General features: G+C 39.3%; 2 protein-coding genes across 3 annotated transcripts in view; both read right to left on the reverse strand.

Moving 5' to 3' along the window:
• LOC122656948 (proteasome subunit beta type-1) overlaps positions 1-10,513 on the reverse strand; it is a 17,466-nt gene extending 6,953 nt beyond the window's left edge. Inside the window, exons 1-3 of the mRNA XM_043851654.1 lie at positions 10,412-10,513; positions 10,251-10,375; positions 10,056-10,163 (exon numbers count right to left, since the gene is read on the reverse strand). Of these exons, the coding sequence (XP_043707589.1) occupies positions 10,056-10,163; positions 10,251-10,300 (158 nt within the window). The 5' untranslated portion in view covers positions 10,301-10,375; positions 10,412-10,513. The remainder of the gene's footprint in view (positions 1-10,055; positions 10,164-10,250; positions 10,376-10,411) is intronic.
• Positions 1-22,210, reverse strand: part of LOC122656947 (probable magnesium transporter NIPA6) — a 26,075-nt gene extending 3,865 nt beyond the window's left edge. The window contains exons 1-9 of one of the 2 annotated variants that reach the window (XM_043851652.1): positions 21,842-22,187; positions 21,666-21,722; positions 21,476-21,566; positions 21,213-21,373; positions 20,986-21,113; positions 17,252-17,389; positions 15,154-15,246; positions 14,920-15,037; positions 12,657-13,330 (exon numbers count right to left, since the gene is read on the reverse strand). In XM_043851652.1, coding sequence (XP_043707587.1) covers positions 13,206-13,330; positions 14,920-15,037; positions 15,154-15,246; positions 17,252-17,389; positions 20,986-21,113; positions 21,213-21,373; positions 21,476-21,566; positions 21,666-21,722; positions 21,842-22,001 — 1,071 coding nt within the window. In that variant the 5' untranslated portion in view covers positions 22,002-22,187 and the 3' untranslated portion in view covers positions 12,657-13,205. Of the gene's footprint in view, positions 1-12,656; positions 13,331-14,800; positions 15,038-15,153; positions 15,247-17,251; positions 17,390-20,985; positions 21,114-21,212; positions 21,374-21,475; positions 21,567-21,665; positions 21,723-21,841 lie in introns of those variants that run through there. The other variant, XM_043851653.1, reaches the window with a different exon arrangement.
• Positions 22,211-22,398: the final 188 nt, after the last annotated feature.

The raw sequence follows: 22,398 nt of genomic DNA on the forward strand, positions 1-22,398 counted from the left end.
CAATGATGAAAACCATGAATGACCAAAATAAAAGACAACATAAACATCATCAAAACATCTCTAAACATTATTGTGATCCTAAACCTAGGTTAATCACATGTTGAAAATTATAAGAGTTGCCATTCTATAGACAATCATGGTATATGCCATTAGGGAGTATCCATGAATGGGGAATCAAAATCACATTCATGTTAAACATGATGAGCATAACAATTGGAAATATGGAATTACATTGTAGACACCTCATTTTGTCTTCTCCCTGAAGGTTTTTCGTGATGATAATGAGTACCCTCCAAGGCGTAGAGTCGTTGTATCTATGGATGTAGCGTCAGTGTATACTACCTAAATCCGTTTACCGATCGTCAATCCCCTTACCGGAGCCCAAAACCAGAGCCTCCAAGCCCTTCAAGATCCCCTGGAAAGACAAGTCCTAACCTAGACCCGTTGGAACCAGCCTGGCCCAGCACAGAACCTAGCCGAAACCATCCCTGTCGACACCGAAGTCTAGATCAACACTCAGAGACCCTGAGTCAATATCGACCCCACCTTCCATCGACATCGACATATCCTTACTCACTGTCGAGTAGAGCATTCCTACTGTTTAAATTACCTCGACAATCAGAACATTCGCACTGACACCCAAAAATACCCCCTCGATGTTGAAGACTGTTCATCGAAAGTCACTCGATGTTGGCCAAATCCCCCTGCGATGTCGACTCGACCCTAGTTCAATGTCGATCCTGTGCAAATTCGAGAAGCCCAAACTTGCCATGTTTATCTCCAATTTCGATTCTTTTCACGACCAAGCTTATTTTTGGCAACTTGGATGCGTATATTGGCTTCCTTTGGTCCCAAGAAACTTCATCTTTGGTAACTAAACACTTTCCCATACCCCCATTGGCCATAACCTTGACCAAACACCCACCGTTGATGCAAAGACACCTACTTTCGACGATCCAGATCAAATCCAACATCCTTACCAACTATAAATAAACCTCTCACTTACATGAATTTGGGACTCCCTCTCCCTCTCAATAGTCTGCTTGGCCTTAGCCTATTGCCTTCATAGCCTCTTGAGCATGCATACTTGAGACTTCAAGATCACAGTTTAGAGTCACTTACCCGGTGATTTTGGTGCTTGACAACGAAGTGTCACTTACAAGAAAACAAGAGAAGCCATCACAAGCGGCGATACTTGCTCCAAATGCAAATCTCTTGAGTCATAAAAGGAAAGCCTTCACTTTTTCAATCTTCGATCTTTTACTAACAGTTTGTAGGTGAGAGACCCAAGGCTGAGAAAGTCCAACCTATCCTTCCATCCTCTTCTTCTACCTTTTCCTTCTTTATTTTTCAATCATTCAAGTGGTTTGTGTTCTGCTGCAACCTATAATCGATCCTACTGTAGAGTGGTTCTTACTAGAACCTCTCTTATTTGGTATCAGAGCTATTTGGTATCAGAGCTAAGGAGAGGCATTTCAAAATCGATTTTTGTTGCATTCTACTTGAAGATTCATCATGCAAGTCAAATTCGGCATCTGTCCCAAACTCAAGGACGAGTTTTTTTTTTTCAAGATGAGGAGAGTTGATGTAGATCGAAATATGAAGAAAAAAGACCAAATACTATTCATGTGAACAGTGTCACAGCCATATTTGCCTTGTGTAGGGATGCTTTTTAGAAGATTTTGTGGGCCCATCAAGTGGAGAAAGCTTCTATCCTAATGCTGCCAAAGTTTAGTTTTTATTTTCATATTTAAAAAATAGGCTTAAGTTTCTAATTTCAGTTTGTTACTATTTTTTATTTTGTTCTCTAAAATAGAAGTTTCTATTTTGATGTATGGCATCTAGATTTTATAGGAAGTTTCTATTTTATAGGATATATGAATTGGTAGTTTCCTTTTCTAAATTTATTTAGTTTCTTAATTAGATTGGGACTGGGTTGCTTTGTAATTGGGTTATTATAAATAAGAGTATGAAGCTGAGCAGAGAAGGACAGAGATTGAAGAGAAAAGAGTTATGGTTGAAGCTGTGAGACGCAGCAACGGTGAGAGAGTCTGGCTGAGAGGGCTGATCCTATCCCCCCTTCTATATCCCCTTCTTCTTATTATTATTATCATTAGTATCATTAAAGAATCAGTTATATTCAATTTGTTCTTCCTTATTCTGTTGATCCTGGCAGCAATCAATCTCTAACTGGTTCCTTGATTCGAGGTCTACTTTGCATTACTTATGTTTCAAATATTATGTTTGGGGTTCCTTATTAGCCAGTTTTATTTTGTTGTTGTTGTTGGGTAAATTACAGCTGCGGTACATACTGTTCAAGAAAACTATGTTTGGAGTACTTTACATTTCAAATTTATGTTTGGGGTTCCTTATAAACCAGTTTTATTTAAGAAATTATATTTTTGAACTTGCCCTCATCAACCAATTCCCTTTGGGGCATCTTGCATCTCCCCCAGCATCTCTTCTCCAGCCCTCTCCCCCACCCCCACTCTCTCTGCGTTTCTCCCCCCTGCCCTCACCCTCAGTCCCCACTACCTCTGCCCTTCACCTCCACACACACCCTTTGTCCTCTTCCCTCCGTACTACTCATTACACAACACATCATCTATACCCTTTAAACTCTACCCCTCTCTATCTCTCTCAATTTGCTCAACCGACTGAGACATCCAAGGAAAGAAAAATCCATCTGTCCTGTACTTCCTAGTTCCTCCTCTTCCGTTAACAGTTAAAAGAGTTAGACTGGAAGCTCTCTTCTTTTATTTGTGTGGAAGTGATCATTCAACTACACCAATGTCGGGTGTTTGGTTGTTCAACTAGACATAGTGAGTCTACTATTTAAAAGTAGAGCTCTTAAGGCCCTTCTGCTTCTTACCAATGAACCAAATGATCAATTTGCACGCAAAGCTGGAGGAATGTTTACTGGAGCTGAGATGGAAATGCTACAACAGCGGCCAGCAAAAAACTTGATACAGTACCACCACCAATGGGGTCTAGGGTAACAATAACGCTTCCTTCTCTTTGCTCAAAGTGAGGGTGGGGAAAGCGCAGAAGGCAGGAGTGGAGGTGGAGGCAGAGAGAGAGAGAAAGAGGGCAAGGGGGAGAGAAATGCAGCGGGAGATGCAAGGTACCCCAAAAAAAACTGGCTAATAAGGGCAAAGTTGAAATTATATGTCTTAAATAGAACCGGCTAATAAGGAACCCAAATCATAATATATGAAATGTGAGGTACGTTTGCATAGGGGTACCACAGTTATTGTGTGTGTATATCATAACATATGAAATGTGAGGTACGTTTGCGTAGGGGTACCTCAGTTATTTTGTGTGTGTGTGTGTGAGGTAATATCCTCGAACATGATCTTTTTGTAACTTAGTGTTAGTTCTTAGAACAAATCATAATATATGAAATGTGAGGTACGTTTGTGTAGGGGTACCTCAGTTATTGTGTGTGTGTGTGTGTTTCATTTAGAAATAACTGAAGAATATAAGTGATGTAGATCGAAGCATGAAAAAGACAGACATAATTCCAAAAAAAAAAAAAGTTACTGTTCACGTGACACTGTTCACATAAACAGTGCCACATGAACAGTGATTTGGGGCTGATATGGACAATTGGTGGAGATTGAATACAACTTGAAGACTTTATTTAGTTTCTATTTTTATTAGGCCTAGTTTCTAATTCAGTCATTATTAAGTTTCTAATTTTATAGTTTCTAATTTGTTTAAGTTTCTATTTGTGGCTGAATTATAAAGCCAAGTAGATTTAGTTAATATCTCTTAGGATTTAGTAGTTTCTATTTTATTGAGTTTCTATTTTAGAATTAGCTTTTATTATTGGAAGTTCTATTGTAAGCTTGCCTATTAAAAGGCATCAGATCTTAATGGAAAAAACAGAATTGACAGAAAAGAAACTGCAGGCCAAGTTAGCCATCGAGTATGGGTATTCCCCTATGCTGCAACAGCTGAGATAGCTGTGGGTGAGAGACCCAGGGTGAGTCGTGAGAGGCCCATTCCCGCCTACCCCCTTCTTCTATCCTCTCTCCTTCCCTACCCCCTGTTTCGATCTCCACTGCAGCTACTACCTGTGACTGCAACAACTAATGAGAACACAACCTGAAGATCTGAATTCATCTTTCTATTGACCCCCAAGACTGTTGTTGCTACTTCCAATCAAACCAGGGCAGTTGTGTCGACACTCTTGTGCCCAGAAGGTCAATCGAGTGCTGCTGCTGTTGTCCCAAATTGTTGCTGCTGTTGCACACCATTAATAGATCCATATCATGTTGATCCTGGTTGCAATCGATATCTCACTGGTTTCTCACTGGTTCCAGGTCGACTTTTGCATTAATAAGACCCAAGAAAAGAGATAGAACAAGTACTGATGCAGTTGCATTAGACATTAATCTCATATGGAGGCCTATGCACAAGCATGGGAGGCTCATAAGGTGCTTATAGCAGTCCAATGGGCTGAAATTGACCTTTGGGTAGTTATATTATAGGTTGGCCCTTTTATTTTTGGGAAAATCTTGTTGTAACCAAGATTGGTGAAAAAAAGTTATACCCTTACTTTTTTGCCCATAACAAACTTTTTTTTACAATGTGGGTAAGTCCTGTCATTTCACATGCCTACTCAAAAAATGTGCAGCTTTTAATAAATGACATAATGACAAGTCCATTTCAAATTATTTTGAGAATAAGACAAGGGGCAATCAAAAGAAGGTTACAACTCCTCACTTCACCATTTTGGTGACAACAAGATGCACCCTTTATTTTTTGGGGCTTTATTGTAACGGGCTAATTTGTAAAACCATAAAGTGGGGATAAAGTTAGTACAAAGGATTAGTAGTTAAGTTGAGTGTTTGAGTTAGATTAAGACACTTAATAGCTAGACAAAATTCTGTTTTGAGTTTATTAACTATATTGATTGTGTGAGAGTGATTAGAAGTACTTTTATGAGTCAATTTAAGAATTTAGAAGGTCTTTATATATGTAGTACATCCCCCATCAATTAGGGATGATTTGAACAAAGAATATGAGTTTTTTTTAGAGTTTTGTACTGTTGAGCAGTGCATGAGGGATTGGTGTCCCAAACCTGATTTCTTCTGTTCTCTTCTCCTCTATTTTTCCACATGTTTTCTCTCTTCCCATGAAGATCAATCTCATCTTTTTTTTCTCTCCCCTTCCATCAATCCTTCCCTTAACAACACAATTGCTTCCTTTATCTCAGATCTGATCCCAGATCTTATTATTGGGCCTATTTGCATCTGAGATCCTTAATCTGGATTTTAAGATTGCATTATTTTGTACCAGAGCAAACCTAGCCATGGAGTCCTTCGTGTTCAAGACTAGAGTTTGCTTGCCCAACAGAAAACTTGCTATTAAAATCATTGATGAAAAGAAAATTGACAATTTCATCTTGCAGTCTATGGTGGGCATGTTATCAAAGACCAACAAAATTATCATTGAATCTGCAAATGATGTTTTCATTGAATTTTCAATTTCTCTGTATATTGATGGTGCTTATTGATAGTGATTCATTCTTCAAAAAAGAAAAAGAAAAAAATCATCAGAGTTGGTTGACAATGGTTGGAAGATCGACAGGGTGTTTTCGATCTTTAAGCAAATGTATGTATGTTAAAGCCTTCTCATCTACAACACAATTTTGAATTGAAAGGGTTGCAACGTTATAACACATTCATTTATTCAACTTGACACATGGGAAGGGTTACTCTTTGTCTGGCTCGGCTTGGTCTCGCTCCCTTCCCGCACGCTTGGACGATTGAGAATCTCGAGAACCTTTCTGAATGTCCGAGTAGAAGTTGGTAATTGAGGAGGAAACTATTTTGTCTAATATGCCATCAGATGAGGAAATCAAAGAGGCAGTTGTGGACATGGATGCAAACGGGGCCTGAATGGAAACTTTATAGTTTATACCAAGTTAGTTGAATTACCGGCGCTCAGAGCATAGCTCTGAGGGAAGCAGGTGGCGACTGATAAAAGGTCTTTATATTTGATGAATTCCTCAATGTCTTCGGCGGGCATGACCTTCTGAAGGAGTTTGTTCTTCAGCTTTCTCTTCTTCTTGGAACCTGGCGCTCGGCGGCGTCTAGTCCTTTGAGGAGCCAAAGTTGAAGTTTTGATGTTGTTGGGCATCCCTTGCAACAGCTACGTTGTTCTTTTGCTGACAAAAGTTTGCCACTCATCGTCGTGCAACTCGTCCTCTGAAGCTGATGAGTTCAAGTTTTCATCAGAACAGGAAGGCAACTTCTCTCTTAGGGAGAGGACAGTCCTCATCTGATTCGTTGACAGGAAAATGGATGTCTCCAGAAATCCTTACTCCAGGATCGTATCAGAGAGCTCGAGACCCCTAGTTGAGGAGTCAAGCCGATCCAAAACCAAGGCAGCCAACTCCTTAAAGCTAGTCAAAGTGATGCCAACGATGCAACCATAATAAGAGCCGAAAGGGTCCACGCAAGAGGAAGACCGCTCTGATGTGGGACAAGAAGTAATGATAAAGGGAGAAGAGACGGTTATGGTTATCGTGGGTGAGGCAACAACATACTCTACTACAATGATGTTCATATTGAGTTTGTTATTCCTTAAATATTTCAAGACATCATTGCAACAGATATTTTGGATCTTGTTCAAGTTGCAGACAAGGAGCAACAAGCCCCCCCCCCCCCCCCGGTTAGAGTGCTATTATTACTTCCCTTCTACAAAATTCGAGGGCAAAATTTTCTCAACATTGGTGGAATTGATGCAATTGCATTAGACATTAATCCAATATGGAGGTGTATGCACAAGCTAAGGAGGTTCATAAGGTGCTTATGACAATCTAATGGGCTGAAATTGAATTTTGGATAGTTTTATTATAGGTTGGGCCTTTTATTTTTTTAGGTTTCGTTGTAACGAGCCTAATTTATAAGCACATAAAGTGGGGCTAAAGTTAGTATACGGGATTAGTAGTTAAGTTGAGTGTTTGAGTTAGATTACGATACTTAATAGCTAGATAGAGTTCTGCTTTGACCTTATAAAGTGTGTGAGAGTGATTAGGAGTTCTTTTATGAGTCAATTTAGGAATTTTAGAAGGTCATTATATATGTAATATCGCCCATCAATTAGAGATGATTTGAATAAAGAATATGTATTTTTTATAACAGTTTTGGTGCTGCTGAGCAGTACATAAGGGATTGGTGTCCCAAACCTGATTTCTTCTCTTCTCTTCTCTTCTGTTCTCTTCTCCTCTCTTCTTCCTCCCAAGAAGATCGATCTCATCTTCTTCCTCTCCCCTCCCATCAATCTGATTTCTTCCCTTAACAATGCAGTTGCTTCCATATCTCAGATCTGATCCCAGATTTGATTATTGGGTCTACTTGCATCTGAGATCCTTAATCTGGATTTTCAGATTGCATCAAGTACCATCCCTAAGAAAAAGAATAGAATTCCAAACCCATCAAATACCATCCATCTGACAGATGAATTGCTATCTAGAAAAAGATACTACATTGAACCTCTTTAAAAAGAAGTGGCTACACAATCCACCGGACCAGATAACATTTCAATCTCCTTTGAACTACTTGGAAAGACGATACACTGCCATCGAAAATCAGCTCTTCCGAGTCCTTCCAACTGTTCTAGGATCTAGCCAAATGCAGTAATGCTATCCTATACCATCCTGGCTAGCTATGAGATCAGAGTGATTCCAGAAAAATCCATTCAGCCTGGAACATGGCCAGCATTATCTCCCACACTTCCTGCAAAAAGAGATATTTAGCCAACTCTTCATCAAACCAAGTACAAGAGTATTGAGCCCTCCATTGATCAGATTGTCCTTTGTCATCAGCTTCTCCATACCTAGCAATCTCATCAAAGAGCCCAACTCCAGGCCAGGCTTCTCAGACCAAACCAATCTTTCTGGAAATAAAAAGTATGCACATCTCTTAGTTGTATTGCCTTGAACAGGAACTTCAATCAAAATTTACAATTTGGACTTTTCCATATTCATTAATATTGCCCTCGCACTATCTCCACTTCACTTACACCTGCCAATAACTGGGCAATAGTACCAACCTCTCACTTAGAATGCTCTACCAATGAGTTCCAGATTCTCATCTCTTCTCCACTCTCCATAAACTCATTTACAAAAGCTTCCTTATTAGTATTAACCCCCTACAGAGCATGAAACCAGTCCTTCAGAGAACTTTCCCAGCACCAAATATCAAACCAAAATTAGACTACGGCTGAGTTGGAGACATTCATAGAGGGGATTGGAACTGTCTCTTGTTAATGTTTAGATGGATGTGATTACAGAAGGTGACTCCCAGTCGGCAATTCAGTGAATGCAAGCCTTCTGTAGAGGGCTTCAGTGTTACCTTTCTCTTAGAGAGCTAGAGTTTCATGCGTGCAAGGGAATTTCCTTTTTGTGGAGAGTGAGGGTCAGCTAACTCTTCAGCACATGATCTGGAGCAGGGGTTGCTAATATGGATTCCTTGTACATAGAATCATATATTCCTTAGTCTCTTTGTTGGGGATGTTTTTGTTCTGTATCTTAGGCCTTGTATCTTAGCTACGTTTTTTATCAATAAATTTACCATTATCTACCCAAAAAAAATCTTACTCTTTAACAATCAGCAACTAGAGATTTCAAGTAGCAGTCCACCAATGCCAGGCATTGCAGATGCCCTTCCCTATCTTAGAAGATGAGTTCTAGTACTTATATGTATCTCCCAATCGTTGCTTGAACAAACATACTTTGAGCCACTACTACTTCCCTACTGAGTGTTTTGCTGGTAAAGAGGTCTAGAAATGAGCATGACCTTCTTGAGACTCTTGCACATGGTGAGGTTGAACCTCAAAAGGAATCCCCGTGCTTGCCACATCATCCTTTATACATATGGAAAACAAGCCCCCCTCTTCTTTTTAACTTTTTTAAGATTAAAATATTGAACTTGTATTGCGATGTGAACAGCCAAGTGTATGATGGTTATAGAGAGCTGCCAATCCAGTAGATCCATCATTTGAAGAACAGTCTAGTACTCTGTGACATGCTTCAACTCGCTTAAAGGAAACCATAACGAGTTCAAGTTGACCCACCTAGAGCCCTTTCCATGCAAATACGGTATTTCAACTAGAGATTTGCATTAATTTGGGTGGTTAACTATTTAATGGATACAATCTTTTAGTTTTTTATTTATTCTATATGTCATTTTCCATAAGAATGGAAGATAGTAATAAAAAATTGCCTTGCCTTAAGAAAATGAAGAGGGCTTTCTTAGGAATAGCACTTGGAGTAGAAAGCACAAGGCTACATTCTGTCTCAAGTATTGCCTGCTTTCTGTATTGCGACTAGATTAAACTAATAAAAGTAAAGCCCTTGTTTCCTCTCTTACTTACCAATGCTCGCTTCTTTTCAGAAAAGGGTTCAGAAAAGAGATGCACATATTCCTGCCTCCCTAAACTCAAGTTTGGCTGCAGTGGAAGTTTTGATAGCTCCTACCAAATTAGCACACAACCAATAACAAAAACATTCTTACTATCCCCAAGAAAATTATCTTGGTGGATACAATAAATAAAATTTCATTTCTAAGTATCCTTAACTTAATTAACTGTTATTATTTACATGATCCCTAAGCCCACCCTCACTTTGAATTCTTCACTTCCACCAGGTATGGGGTGAAAAATTAAATCAAGGACCCCTACTTTATGCGGTCAAAAGAAGTAAACGAGCATTTGCCCCATCAGGTAATTCAAATTCTATTTCTTTGCTAACAAATTAACAATCAATTAACTGGTAAAATCTACAAACCGGCCCCGTGATACGGAATCCCCTGTATTCACTAACCAGAAGAGGATATTTGCAAGTCCCAACAAGTATTTCATCAACACAAACATCCAACGATCAAAGGAAACTAACCAAAGCCAAAGCTCAGTACAATTAATAAAATATAGAATCCGAGAACCCCTACTCCCCCCTCGTAGTAAGGAATTCCAAAACAACAACAAAAATAACAAACACACAAAAAATCGCAGATCGAGAAGCCATGGAGCGAATAACTTACAGTTTGCAGATTTTGGAGTAATCTCGAGTAAGAATATTGTAGCCACTGGACATTCGAGTATCGGCAGCTATAACACAGTAATCGGCCCCAGCAATGGCTACGCATGTTCTGCAGAGGAAGAACAAAGTAATATTGATGACAGGATATAGTTAAAAGAGTCCAAAAGAATTTGGAAAACCTACGAATGAAATTTACCCTCCATTGTTGTCGTAAGGAGACCAGTTCGCGTGTTGCTTTGAAGCCATGGCGGAATCCACAGAAAATGACGAAGAGGAGAACTAGAGCGAGTGAGGTAGGACTGCAAGTCTTTTCCCCTGGTGCAGAATGCAGATGCAGCTTTCTTTGGCCCCTTGAAATGGTATTTGCCTTCTGCTTTGCTTGGGGAAGAATCCTTCTTTCCTCGGGACTACCCCGGTCGACCCTTTTTGGTCGGATTATAATATAGATGAACCAAACCAAAAGAGCCAGCTTTAGGCCATAGCCATACTGAGTTGGTCTCGGACAAGAAGTCTCTCTCTCTCTCTTGAAAAAACTGTCACTCCCCAACAACTGCTAGCTCAGTTGATGAGCCGTGGTGCGCTTCATGCCCATGCTCACCAGGAGGTCTCAAGTTCGAGTCTCCTGGCTGGTACCCTACCCCCTTCCCCATTCGATCCCCCCTTCTATACAAAATATAACTATAAAGCTCCCAATTCCAAAAAAATAAAAATAAATGGCAATGGTATTTTTTTACTTGGAAGAAAGAACGCCACCCGGTTGCACAGTGCACACTGCCCCTGTGTGTAATAACCGTCACACCCCTAGAAGAGATGGAAATGACCAGGGGTGAAGTGGTCATTTCAGTGCTTATGTGTGTCTGGGCACGTGCATTGCACAACCAAGTGGTGTTCTCTTTCCTTTTTTCACTTTTTTTTGGTACAGCTTTGATGTTTTTTTACTAATCAAGAGAACAATTTTCATTACTAACACCGAGATATCTTTAATTAGCAATTGAGAGTAGCCCAATCCACCACAACAGTCAGGTGATTTGTTCAAACTTGCAACCACACCCTGGAAATCAGAGATCAGAATCAGATGTTGAAACCATAGACTCCGAGCAAGGAGGATCCCATCTCGTACAGCTTCACCCTCCATAGAAGTTGCTGAGAACCCACTGCTATGTTTACACTTTAGCAACAGTAAATTGTCGTTGACAATCATAGTTTTCCGCCCATGTGCACATCGGTCGACCGCCCATTTTTCAACAGATCGATTGACAGGTGCAGAAATGACCCTTTTCAACACAGCATTCGGACATAATTTCTAATAGCTCTTATGTCATACCAAGTGAACAAAAATAATGTCCTTCTACTTCATCACAAAAAAATAAATAAATAAATAATGTTCTTCTAGTTTACCACAAATCTAAGTCAATGATCATGATAAATATAAACCATTTAGGACCAGTTGACTTAATCAATCTACGCTAGAGCCACCTATCTTACGTTTAAAGGTAATTGAGCTTGAACTTGAGCATGAGCATTTGGACCATTACATCCTAGGATCATCTATATATTATAATGAAGTATAAGACCTAGGATACATTCAAGCAAACTACAAATTAGATCTGCCATTTCCAGCTTGAGTTGTTTAAATCCTCATGGATAGGCTTGACTTATTGATTTTCCAACTTTAACTCTTACCAATTCAAGACAAATCTCTTGAGCAACTTGATATTTCAGTATGACGTTTGGGCTCAAAGACATGCTTCTTCAATGCTTGAAACCTATAGACGCATTACAGCACTAGGAAGAGCATAACAATTTTTTCATAGCATAAATAAAATGTAGGGCTGATGTTCTCTGTGCCGCAGTGCAGCCTATGCCCAAACACATGGACCTGTCATTCAAGGGGCAAGGTGGTCATTTCACCCACCTCATGTGTCTGGGCGCAACCTATAGTCCTGGCACAAGGAACATTTGGCCTGAAATGTAATCACCAAAACATAATATCCATTTAAATCAATGATTGTACATATAACATGACATGCCTCAACAATTCCATCCTTCTAACGCCTAAAAACATAACATGGGAATATGGGAACATAGCTTTTAAAGTTTTTCTCAAACTTTTGGTAACCTCAGCATATTTTTCTCTCTCATAAATTCTAGGATGCAATAGTTCATTTCTCATACAATGAGAACTTCTATTTTGCTAGAATGATCTGTGAGATTATGAAAATTTCATCCATTCTTTGCCTTACGTAGCATATGTTAGAAAAATAAATGGAAAACTTGAGAATTTATGTTTGCATTCTGCCCTAAGTCAGCATAAATATTGAAGATGTAATATGCCGTGATAATACAAAACCTAAGGAGGGCTGCATTGATCAGCACAATTCACTGATACAAATATGATCACATCAACCCACAAACCTCAGTAGACTCGTCAAAGTTTCTTATTGAAAAATGAACAAAAGAATAAGAGAGGAGAAATCAGTTTGATATGTCTGATCATCCAACCAAAAGGTGGAACTCTACCATTTTCTGAACGACAGTAAATTAGATGGCCAAGACTCAAGAATGAACAATGTGCTAACCAAGAATGACACATCAAAATTGATTTAACATTACAAAACGATTGCAGTTTCAGATTTATTGATCACTAAAAACATTATAATTCTCCTCTGCACCCAAAAACTACAATCTTATCATCTCCATGATTGAGACCACATCTGGAAATGCAAGATCATTCTTTTCCTCTTTCACTACAAATGCAGGGATTAGATCCTTCCCCATACAGTTAATTGAACTAATACAACAAAAAGAATCAAATGGATCTACGTTAAGATATCAAAGAGAACTGAAAGCCATCCCAGAAATACATCTAGTCTGCTACTGTGCTGCAAAAGATAACTGCTTTCAGTTGCACACCTGGCTGGATTCCAAAATGGAACAAAAAATGATCAAATAAACTTGGCCTGCACAAGCAAACAAAGCTCCCCGAGCTGCAAGTGTAGAGTTACTGAAGTGGATGCAGGAATCAGACTTCAAACCACCAGTTTCATCTTCAAATATATACAATGATAGCGGCTTTCAGCAACTACTTTTGTGCTTGCAAGAGCCACCAGCTAGCTGTGTTCACAGAACTTGGAAGGTCACAGAAATACATCTAAGTAAAGTAGTCTTGTTGAATAATGGTAACAAAATCTGGGGACAGCCCCTCATCATCCTTTTGCTTCCATAATTCCCCATTGACTTGCCACGATATTTTGGGTGAAAGTGGAGTATATGAATCTGCAGGTATCACAAATCGGATATCATACTTTAATGTGTATTAGTGTTTGAAAGGGAAAAAAAAACTACTAGGATTTACATAGATTTATATCAGAATATTTGAAAACAAGAAACTTGGGTCCTTTTGAGTGATAAGCAAATTCTTTACTTTTCTTTTGGAGATAATTAGGGATAAAAAATTATATATTTATTCAGTACCGAACAAGTGACCCCTAAAAGAAAGGGCTTGAAGGACATCTCTATAATTATTCCAATGGGCAGGGTTACAAATTTTGAGAAGATACAATCAACAGTACAGAATAGCTCCTATCATCATCTCATTTTAAGATCAACTCCCAGTCAAGTTTATGTATTAGCTTACTCATCAGCAATCAGGAAAACTCCCCCCTTAAGCTCAGAAGACATCCTTGTATGTGTTCAAGCGATGGAAAGTCCAACTTCTTGTATATGGTTGTCATGGTGCCAAGGCAAGCCAATGTGGTGGCCAGATGCCTTAGCATATGTTATGTACCAGGCCATATTTCCAGTTATTTTTCATCATGTAAATGTGTAAAGTGGTATGAATGATAAAAACTTTTTTATGGAGGGCAAGATCATAAGTTTTTTAGTCTAGCCACCTTGGCACATATTGTGACTGACTGTCTTGGACCTCAAGTGATGCCTAGTTTCCTAGGCGATGCTCCTTGTCAGCTATGTTCATTTGAAAGAATATATTTTTCATCTTCCTTTCCTATGATTAATGCAAACCGTATGAAGTAGATCCAAGGTACAAACAGTGCTATACACATAGGGGGAAGAGAAGGCCAGCAAAGCCCCAGTCCATACCAGCTTCAATAAAACAGAATTTAGTTGTCTTAGTTGTCTCACATGAAACCGATCAGATGGGGATATAATTCTGGCAGGGCTATTAGCCTATTATGTGGGAGGGAACAATGGCTTAAGATATATCCTCAATCCAATGGTTGGATATGGTTTTATGATCAGTTCCAGAATTATATACCCATCAGATTGGTTGCATTGTTGTCAAGGAGTCGCCTAGGCATCACTTAGGTGACCACCCTGGCATTCAGGCACCTTCACAACTAGTGGTCTCCTTGGCCGCCTAAGCAAGCGTTTTGGTCGACTTGCGTCCAGGTCCCTAGATGCTGTGACAACTAAGATTGGTTGCGTGTGAGACAACTAACACCACTAAATTCATTTATTCAAGCCGGGCTGGACTGGGATTTGCTGGCTGTCTTTTCCCCCTATGGAAATACCACTGTTTGTACCTTGGATCTACATCATATTTCAAGGCATTGTTCCCTCCCACTTAATAGCCCACTGGCTAGAATTATATCCCCAACTGAATGGTTGCATGTGAGACAAATAAGACCACTAAATTCTGGTTTATTAAAGCTGAGGTGGACTGGGGCTTTGCTGGCCGTCTCTTCCCCTACGGATATACCACTGTTTGTACCTTGGATCTATCACTGTAATTTAATGAGACCTCCAAGATGTAGTCACACTTGCACTTGTGCATATTGCATACATCCACATAAAGCATCCACGTTTTGTAAGGTATGCTTGCTGACATGTATGATTACGCATACCTGTAAGAGGAGATGGATCTGGTTCTCTTGTACTGTGCAATACAGTGGTCCCAGAGAGCACAGTGATGAATCCACATAGTTCTGATACAATACTACTTGCACTCTGACCAGACCAATCCTACAAAAACAAAAACAAAAACAAACTCAACTAACAGTGGAGAGGGCATGGAGGCATGTTTCAATGTGCACGTGTGGGTGTGGCCCATGCGCATTTTCCAGAACATAAATCCATACCTTAAACATTATGGCACTTGCAAAAATAGTGAGAGAAGTGAACATAGCATAATATACAGGGGAAACAACTGTAGTGTTGAAAGTATCCAATGCCTGCAAACATGTCAGACTAGACCATTAGTTGCATAATATTTCATATCAACTCCAGACAATGGTTCAAGCAAGTTGCAACTTCAAAACAACAATAACAACAACTGAGCCTTATCCCAGCTAAATGGGGTCGGCTACATGGATCCTTGCCCTCGAATCAGTTATATTCAAGGCCATACTTGATACAAGGCCTAAGCTATGCATGTCTTCCCTCACCACTTCTCCTAGGGTTATTTTAGGTCTGCCTTTGGCTCTTTTAGTTCATTCAATCTGAATCAAATCACCCTCTGTACTGGAGCATCCAAAGGCCTCTGTTGATCATCGTCATGCCACCTGAAACAACTTTCTTGTAGTTTATCATGTCTCGGAATTACTCCCAAATCAGCTCTATTATGATCATTCCTTCACCATTCCACTACCCCGAGTTTATCTATATGATGATTCTTTACTTTCCAAACATTCCGCACCATTCATCATAATCAGTCGTATGACTGTCCTATAAAATTTTCATTTTAAGTTTTAAAGTAATACGTCGATCACACAACACTCCGGACGCACCTCTCCACTTTATCCATCCTATTTTAAGTCTCTGTGAAACATCATCCTCTATATCACCTTCTTTGTTTATAATTAGAGGATAGGAAAGTATACGATCCCAGTCATACTATGCACTGTACATGATAAGAATGAAATATCTTCATAATCTAAAGGGTAAAATAAGAAAATCATGCAGCAAGAAACAACATGAGAATAACTAAGTTGCCAAAAGTGACTCAAAAACATCTTAAACAATCAACTACCAACCAACTCATTACCGACTATTACCTAGTCAAAAAATAAATGTTAGCAGCACAAACAACCTCAGCAGATTTCAATTTCAACAGGGAATATGGCCAAGACAGCAACAGTTACTGATTTTAATATTAGACATGGTTTTAGAGGGAGCAGCAAACCAGGAATCATGTAGCCAGACCAACAGTGGCAATAAAGGTTTGTTTATCCAATACTTAGGTTTCTATAGGAACAAGATTTACACTGGTTATTGTCATTTCAATTTAAATTATTTTCAGCAAATTCTTAGGGTTATGTTTTGGAGTTTTGAAAGTAAATTCTTAAGATTAAACTTTGGAGTCTCTGAAAAGAAACTAAGGATCTTTTAGGAACAGTGGAAGACGAAGGGCAGAAAAAGCTAGTTGTATAGGGTCAGGAATGGAAGCAAGGAGGGTAAAGAAAGCAGTAAGGAGGTAGGACGGGTATGATGTTTAGAAAATCATTGCATCCAACATAAATGGTAGGAAGGTGTACATAGAAGGCATAGTTGTCAAGGCCTAAACCCTAAGGGGGCAAGGCCCTTCCAGATGGGCAAAGCCTTCATTCGTTTAGTTATTCTACAACTTGGCCCTTGCTTTCCTCCCCAAGGCCTTGTCTAGGTGTCGCCTTAGTCACCAAGGCCTTGCTTAGGCATCATTACGTTGGTCATCTTAGCGAGGTTTCGACCATGGCAGTCACAACTTGCGATTTTGGGTTTTCTTTTTTATTTTTCTTTTAACTCATGTATGTTTGTATGCTTTTGTGGTGCACCTTATTGCAGCTTGTCATGTCTTTTAAGCCTTTATCCCAACTACATGTTGTCTGTCATATGAACCCTGTTCTGCCATTCCACTTCTTTAGGAAAAAATGCAATGTTTTTTTTTCTTTGGAAAATAAACATGCGTACATTATGATCCTCCCCAGACCTCGCAGTGGTGGGAGCCTCGTACACCGGGTACACCCTTCAAAAAAACTTTATCGTGTACAAGTTGTTGCCATGCTAACAGAATGATGTACATCGGGTTTATTTTTTACCTTTTAAGAATGCATTAAAACTAAACGGACATGTTCTTCAACCAATTTAAGTATTAAACAGAATCTTCAAAGCTTTCCAAGAAAAAAGCATGTCATTCTTTCATAAACAATGAATGAAGATATGGGTACCAAATCTGCAACAAGTCTAAGAGGAAGTACTGACCATGTTTAGATAATTTAGCTGAGTTATGATACATGTTATTGCAACCATTGCAAATACCCATGTTTGGAAGTATGTGGCCTGGTTATTACCCTCCAATGTGAGTTTTATTGCAATGCCTATAGCTTTAATGCTCATTACCTGTAAAAGATAACATTCAAATAGTAAATTTGGGCCCATTTCATGAAATAACCTAAAGGAACCTCTAGGATCAGAAAAGGAGAAAACTGAAGATTCGAAGCACATCAAGATAAGCCTTAGGCACTGAGAACATCGAATTTAAAGAGCATAGTAGAGAGAGACACATGTTCACAGATTTAGTAACTAGTAAGACATCTGTCTATTAAATAAACAGCGTAACAATATGGTATACCAATATGATATATAGTCCAATACTTATCCATACGCTTTCAAGCATAAAAATTCATTTACCTGTTTTTTTTGTGGGGGTGGGAGGGGGTTGGGAGGAGGGGAAAGAGGATTCATGCTAGATTCAGCTAGATGGTCTATTGTGTAAACTAAGGACTTGTATATCTGAGGTGTATTTATCAACAAGTTTCAAACTCAGATTGTGATTCTTCAATCAAAAGGCAATAACTGTTGGGTTTCCTCCTCATAGGAGGGGACCACATATTGGGCTTCTTCTTTATAGGAGGAGGCACATGGATAAGTTATAAGAGCTATACGTGAAGTAAGGCAACTCTTACCTTTCTTGAGGTGGTGACACTCCACATGGTCACAAGGTGAGGCGGTTAGCCATACCAACTCAATATTATTTTTATTTTCTTACATAAAGAAAAGAATAAGGAAGGGAGGATTGTACGTACAACTCAATTGAGAGATCTTTTTTCATCTCTGTTTTTTTCTGCGAGTGGGAGTGGAGAGAAGAAGGAAGAGAAGGTGCTCTCTCTTGTGTTCTTGTATTGGGTTGCTGCCTGATGGCATTCTCTCTATCAAGAGAAAAAGGGAAAGTATTTTGACTTCTCCATATTTGTCACATTAGGTTTTGAGATGAGAGTACTGTGAGTCTGTGATCTTGTGAGTCCACCTTTGTTTGATGAGTTGCTTTGTAACCCAAGATGGTATTTTTCTCTGGATGTTTTGTTAGCCTCTATATTGTTTAGAGAGTAGATCTTGGAACCCCATTATTTATCATAATGAAAGTTTTACCTAGAAGAAGTCCTGTGATTTTTCCCTTTCGTCTTGGAAGGGTATTCCATGTTAAAATTGGTGTGTGCTTTTGCAGTTGGGTTGATGTTTTTCAGTGTGATATTACTTTACACATATTTGGTTATCATTGTGGATCTCCGTTAACTTGCACACAGGTGAGAAAGGGTTATTTTTTCCAACAAGTGGTATTAGAGTTAAGGACATGGAAATTCCCATTTGGCCGAGGATTCTCAGGTTAATATGGCGAGTTTATAAAGACTTGGGCACCCTCTCCTAAATGGCTAGCTTTAAGGATGAGTTCTACCCTGTAAAGTCCCTAACAAGTGGTATCAAAGTGAGTTCTCATGTGCAAAAGATTGAGCGAAACACCACAACACGGATGATCAACTTGAATGGGAGCAATTGGATGATTTGGAAAGCGAAGATAGAAAATTTTCTATATTGCAAGGATTTGTACGCACCTAGAGATAGTGATACGACGAAACCCGAAAAGATGACAGATGCCGAATGGAAGACCATGGATCAGAAAGCCGTTGGATTTCTCAGCCAATTTTTGGATGATACTGTTTTCCATCACATATCCACAAAAACGTCAGTGTATTCACTGTGGAAGAAATTAGAAGGGTTGTACAAAAGAAAGATTGCTAGCAAAAAGTTTTCTTAATCAGAAAGCTTGTGAATCTGAAGTACAAAGAAGGGAGCTTAGTTGTAGAACATTTGAATGAGGCACAGAGTATTGTGAATCAATTTTCCTACATGAAGTCATGAAGATGGTGCTTGACGATAATTTACAAGCCTTGTTACTTCTCAACTCGTTACTTGACAATTGGGAAACATTGGTAGTGTCTCATAGCAATTCTGCACCAAATGGGGTGCTCTCAGTGAGTTAACAGGAGGCATTTTGAATGAAGAGGCAAGAAGGAAATCCTTGGGCTCACCTCAACAAGAAGCACATGTCACAAAAACTCAGGGGTGAAATAAAAACAAAACAAGGAAAAAGATTACATACCACTACTGCAAAAAGGAGTGCATGAAGCTCAGAAGAGACTCAAAGAAAGAGGATGAGGATGAGAAGACACCTCCGCATTAAAGTGTTCATACTGATGACCTCATTGATCTTGTTCCAGATCCTACTCTAATGGCACCTATTTGATGGGGGAGATGTACAACAAGATAATAGGATGTAGATGGTGATGATGATGCTCTTATAGTTGGTATAGGTGATGTGGACAGGGGAAGCCAACCCTCTCAAGAGCCACTAGTAACCTCAATTGATGAGATAATCTAACAAGGAGCAACAGTTGTCTAACTAGAGTTATACCACATCAATATATGAAGGTAAACCGGAATGCTTTGAAGAAGCAAAGGTCGATGAGTGTGTGAAAGTCATGCAAGTGGAATAGCTGTATGATGGAAGTACAAGCAACCAGTGTGAAATTTGATCCGTTCCATGATCATGAATTGTGTATCCGAGGAACTAGCGTTGCACAGAATGGTACACGGACAGTGTACACAGAATTGTATAGATAGTGGTGTATACAGAATGAATGCCTGCAGAGATAGTGTTGCACATAGAATGATACATGCACTGAAAATGCGCAGGGTGAAGAATGAAATGAGTAAGCCATTTGTATATGCAAAAGAACCATGTTGTAGGATTGGCCAGATGCGATGGGCACTCTTACAACGTGAAAGCTTGGTGTTCGTCATGGAGAAAGCATGTGTTGCAGCGATACACAAATGTTGACATGACAGATTTAGGAGATCCCTCCTCATGAGTCGGAGGGGGGGTTTGTTGGGTTTCCTCCTCATAGGAGGCGACCACATCTTAGGTTTCCTCTTTATAGGAGGGGACCACATGGATAAGTTATAAGAGTTATACGTGAAGTGTGTAATACTCTTACCTTTCTTGAGGCGGTGAGAAAAATCCCACTTCACGTGGTCACAAGGTGTGGCAATTACCCATACTGACGCAATATTATTTTTTTCTTTTCTTATATAATGAAAAGAATGAGGAAGGGAGGAGGATTGTACGTACAAATCCATTTAAAGGTCTCTTTTTGTCTCTTGTTTTTTCTGCCGTAGGAGTGGAGAGAAGAAGGAAGAGAAGGAGCCATCTTTTGTGTTCCCTATATTGGGTTGCGGCGTGACGGCATTCTCTCTGTTAATGGAAGGGAAAGTATTTTGGCTTCTCCGAATTTGTCACGTCAGGTTTTGGGATGAGACTACTGTAAACTTGTAAATCTACCTCTGTTTTGTAAGTTGCTTTGTAGCCCAAGAGGGTATTTTTCTCTTGATGTTTTGTTAGCCTCTATATTGTTTAGACAGGAGATCTTGCAACTAAACCCATTATTTATCATACTTTGAAGTTTACCTGGACGAGGTCCCTTGGTTTTTGCCTTTCGTCTTGGAAGGGTTTTCCCTATTAAAATTGGTGTGTGCTTTTGTAGTAGGGCTGATTTGTTTCAGTATGTTATTACATCACACTTATTTGGTTATTGTTGTAGATCTTCGTTAACTTGCACATAGATGAGAAAGAGTTATTTTTTCCAACAATAACAACTTACTGTCAATGACCCAATTATGGAGCATATGCCGATGTAAACCATCATGTTAGTCTGCCCATAACGAGGACCACAATACAACATCAGTACCAGCACAACAGCTATTGCCGATGTCGTATACAGAAGAAATGCTGCACAAAACACATCAAACCAATTAAAAGAAAAGCTAGAAACAAGAGAGGATTAATAGTAAGAGAACAAGGCAAGGATGATAACTCAATCAAACATACCAGGTTGGGTTGCCAATTCCCAGATTTCTTCTACCGAAGTCAGAGTGCGCTCATCAGGCGCATGAAGAACAATCACTGTGGACCCCACCATGCAAAGAACACACCCTAGAATCCCCATCTTCGTCAGCTTTTCCTTCAATAAGAAATGTGCTAGCACAGCACTGTCCACAAAAGCTAATCAAATCAGACCCACTTACTAGTTTTCGAATTCTAGTAAAAATTGAAAAACCAACAGAATTTTAAAAAAAAACAAACAATCTTACCTAACAATTATACTCAACGCTCCAAGTGGTGTAACAAGAACAGCAGGAGCAAACATGTACGCTACAAAGTTGGCAATCTCTCCAACAATCACTGCCACAGTTTTTCCAAATCTATACCAATTTAACATTTAACTCAAAAAACGATTAAAAAGAAGCAACAAAAAACTTTAATCCAGCTTTCCAAACTTACTAGTTACCATGCCCACCCACCAAAGCGGCTCTAACAAGTAACCGTATCCTCCAGAGCCTTAAATAAAATTTAAAAAGAAACAGAAAGCCATCATCAGTAGAGCTTCAGAGAAAACCAAAGAAACCAAAATTAGGGTTAACCATTTGAGACAACTCAGAGCAAGTTCTTCCACTTACTGGCACGAGGACCCGAAGCACCAGCCCGCTTCAAACCCTTCTTCTTGATGATAAAGCTCGACCCAATAAAAGCACCAGATACGACCGCAAGAATAAACCCTTTCAAATTATCAGATGAAACAGTAGTTCCTACGTACGCGGCCGACGACGACATTGCCATCGCTCATCGGTTCGGCAGATAGCTCTTCTACTCAGAAATTAACTCAAGAACAGAGAAACTTGTGGAACCAATCGAGAAAAAGAAGATTGGAAACCCTAGAATTGAGATTTTTGTAAGCGAATAAACCTAAAAAGTACCTCGTAGATCTCAGCTATCTTTCTTTGAATTGAACAAATCGTTCAAAGAGGGAAGGTATAGCTTCTCCCACCTGCCAGTCCACAAGAAGGCGCAGGTCGTTGTGAGAATTTAAATTGTTTTGTTAATAATAAATTTTTCAACGAAATGAGTTTGTCCGGAATTCTTAGTTAGTTAAAGCGCGTGTATAATGTTGTCTTTCTTCGTATTATATCGTTTTAAACCTCCTTTTCTGTACCTAATCGAAAGCTATGGGAACATC

Source organism: Telopea speciosissima, chromosome 3, assembly GCF_018873765.1.
Source record: "Telopea speciosissima isolate NSW1024214 ecotype Mountain lineage chromosome 3, Tspe_v1, whole genome shotgun sequence".
Lineage (NCBI taxonomy): Eukaryota > Viridiplantae > Streptophyta > Magnoliopsida > Proteales > Proteaceae > Telopea > Telopea speciosissima.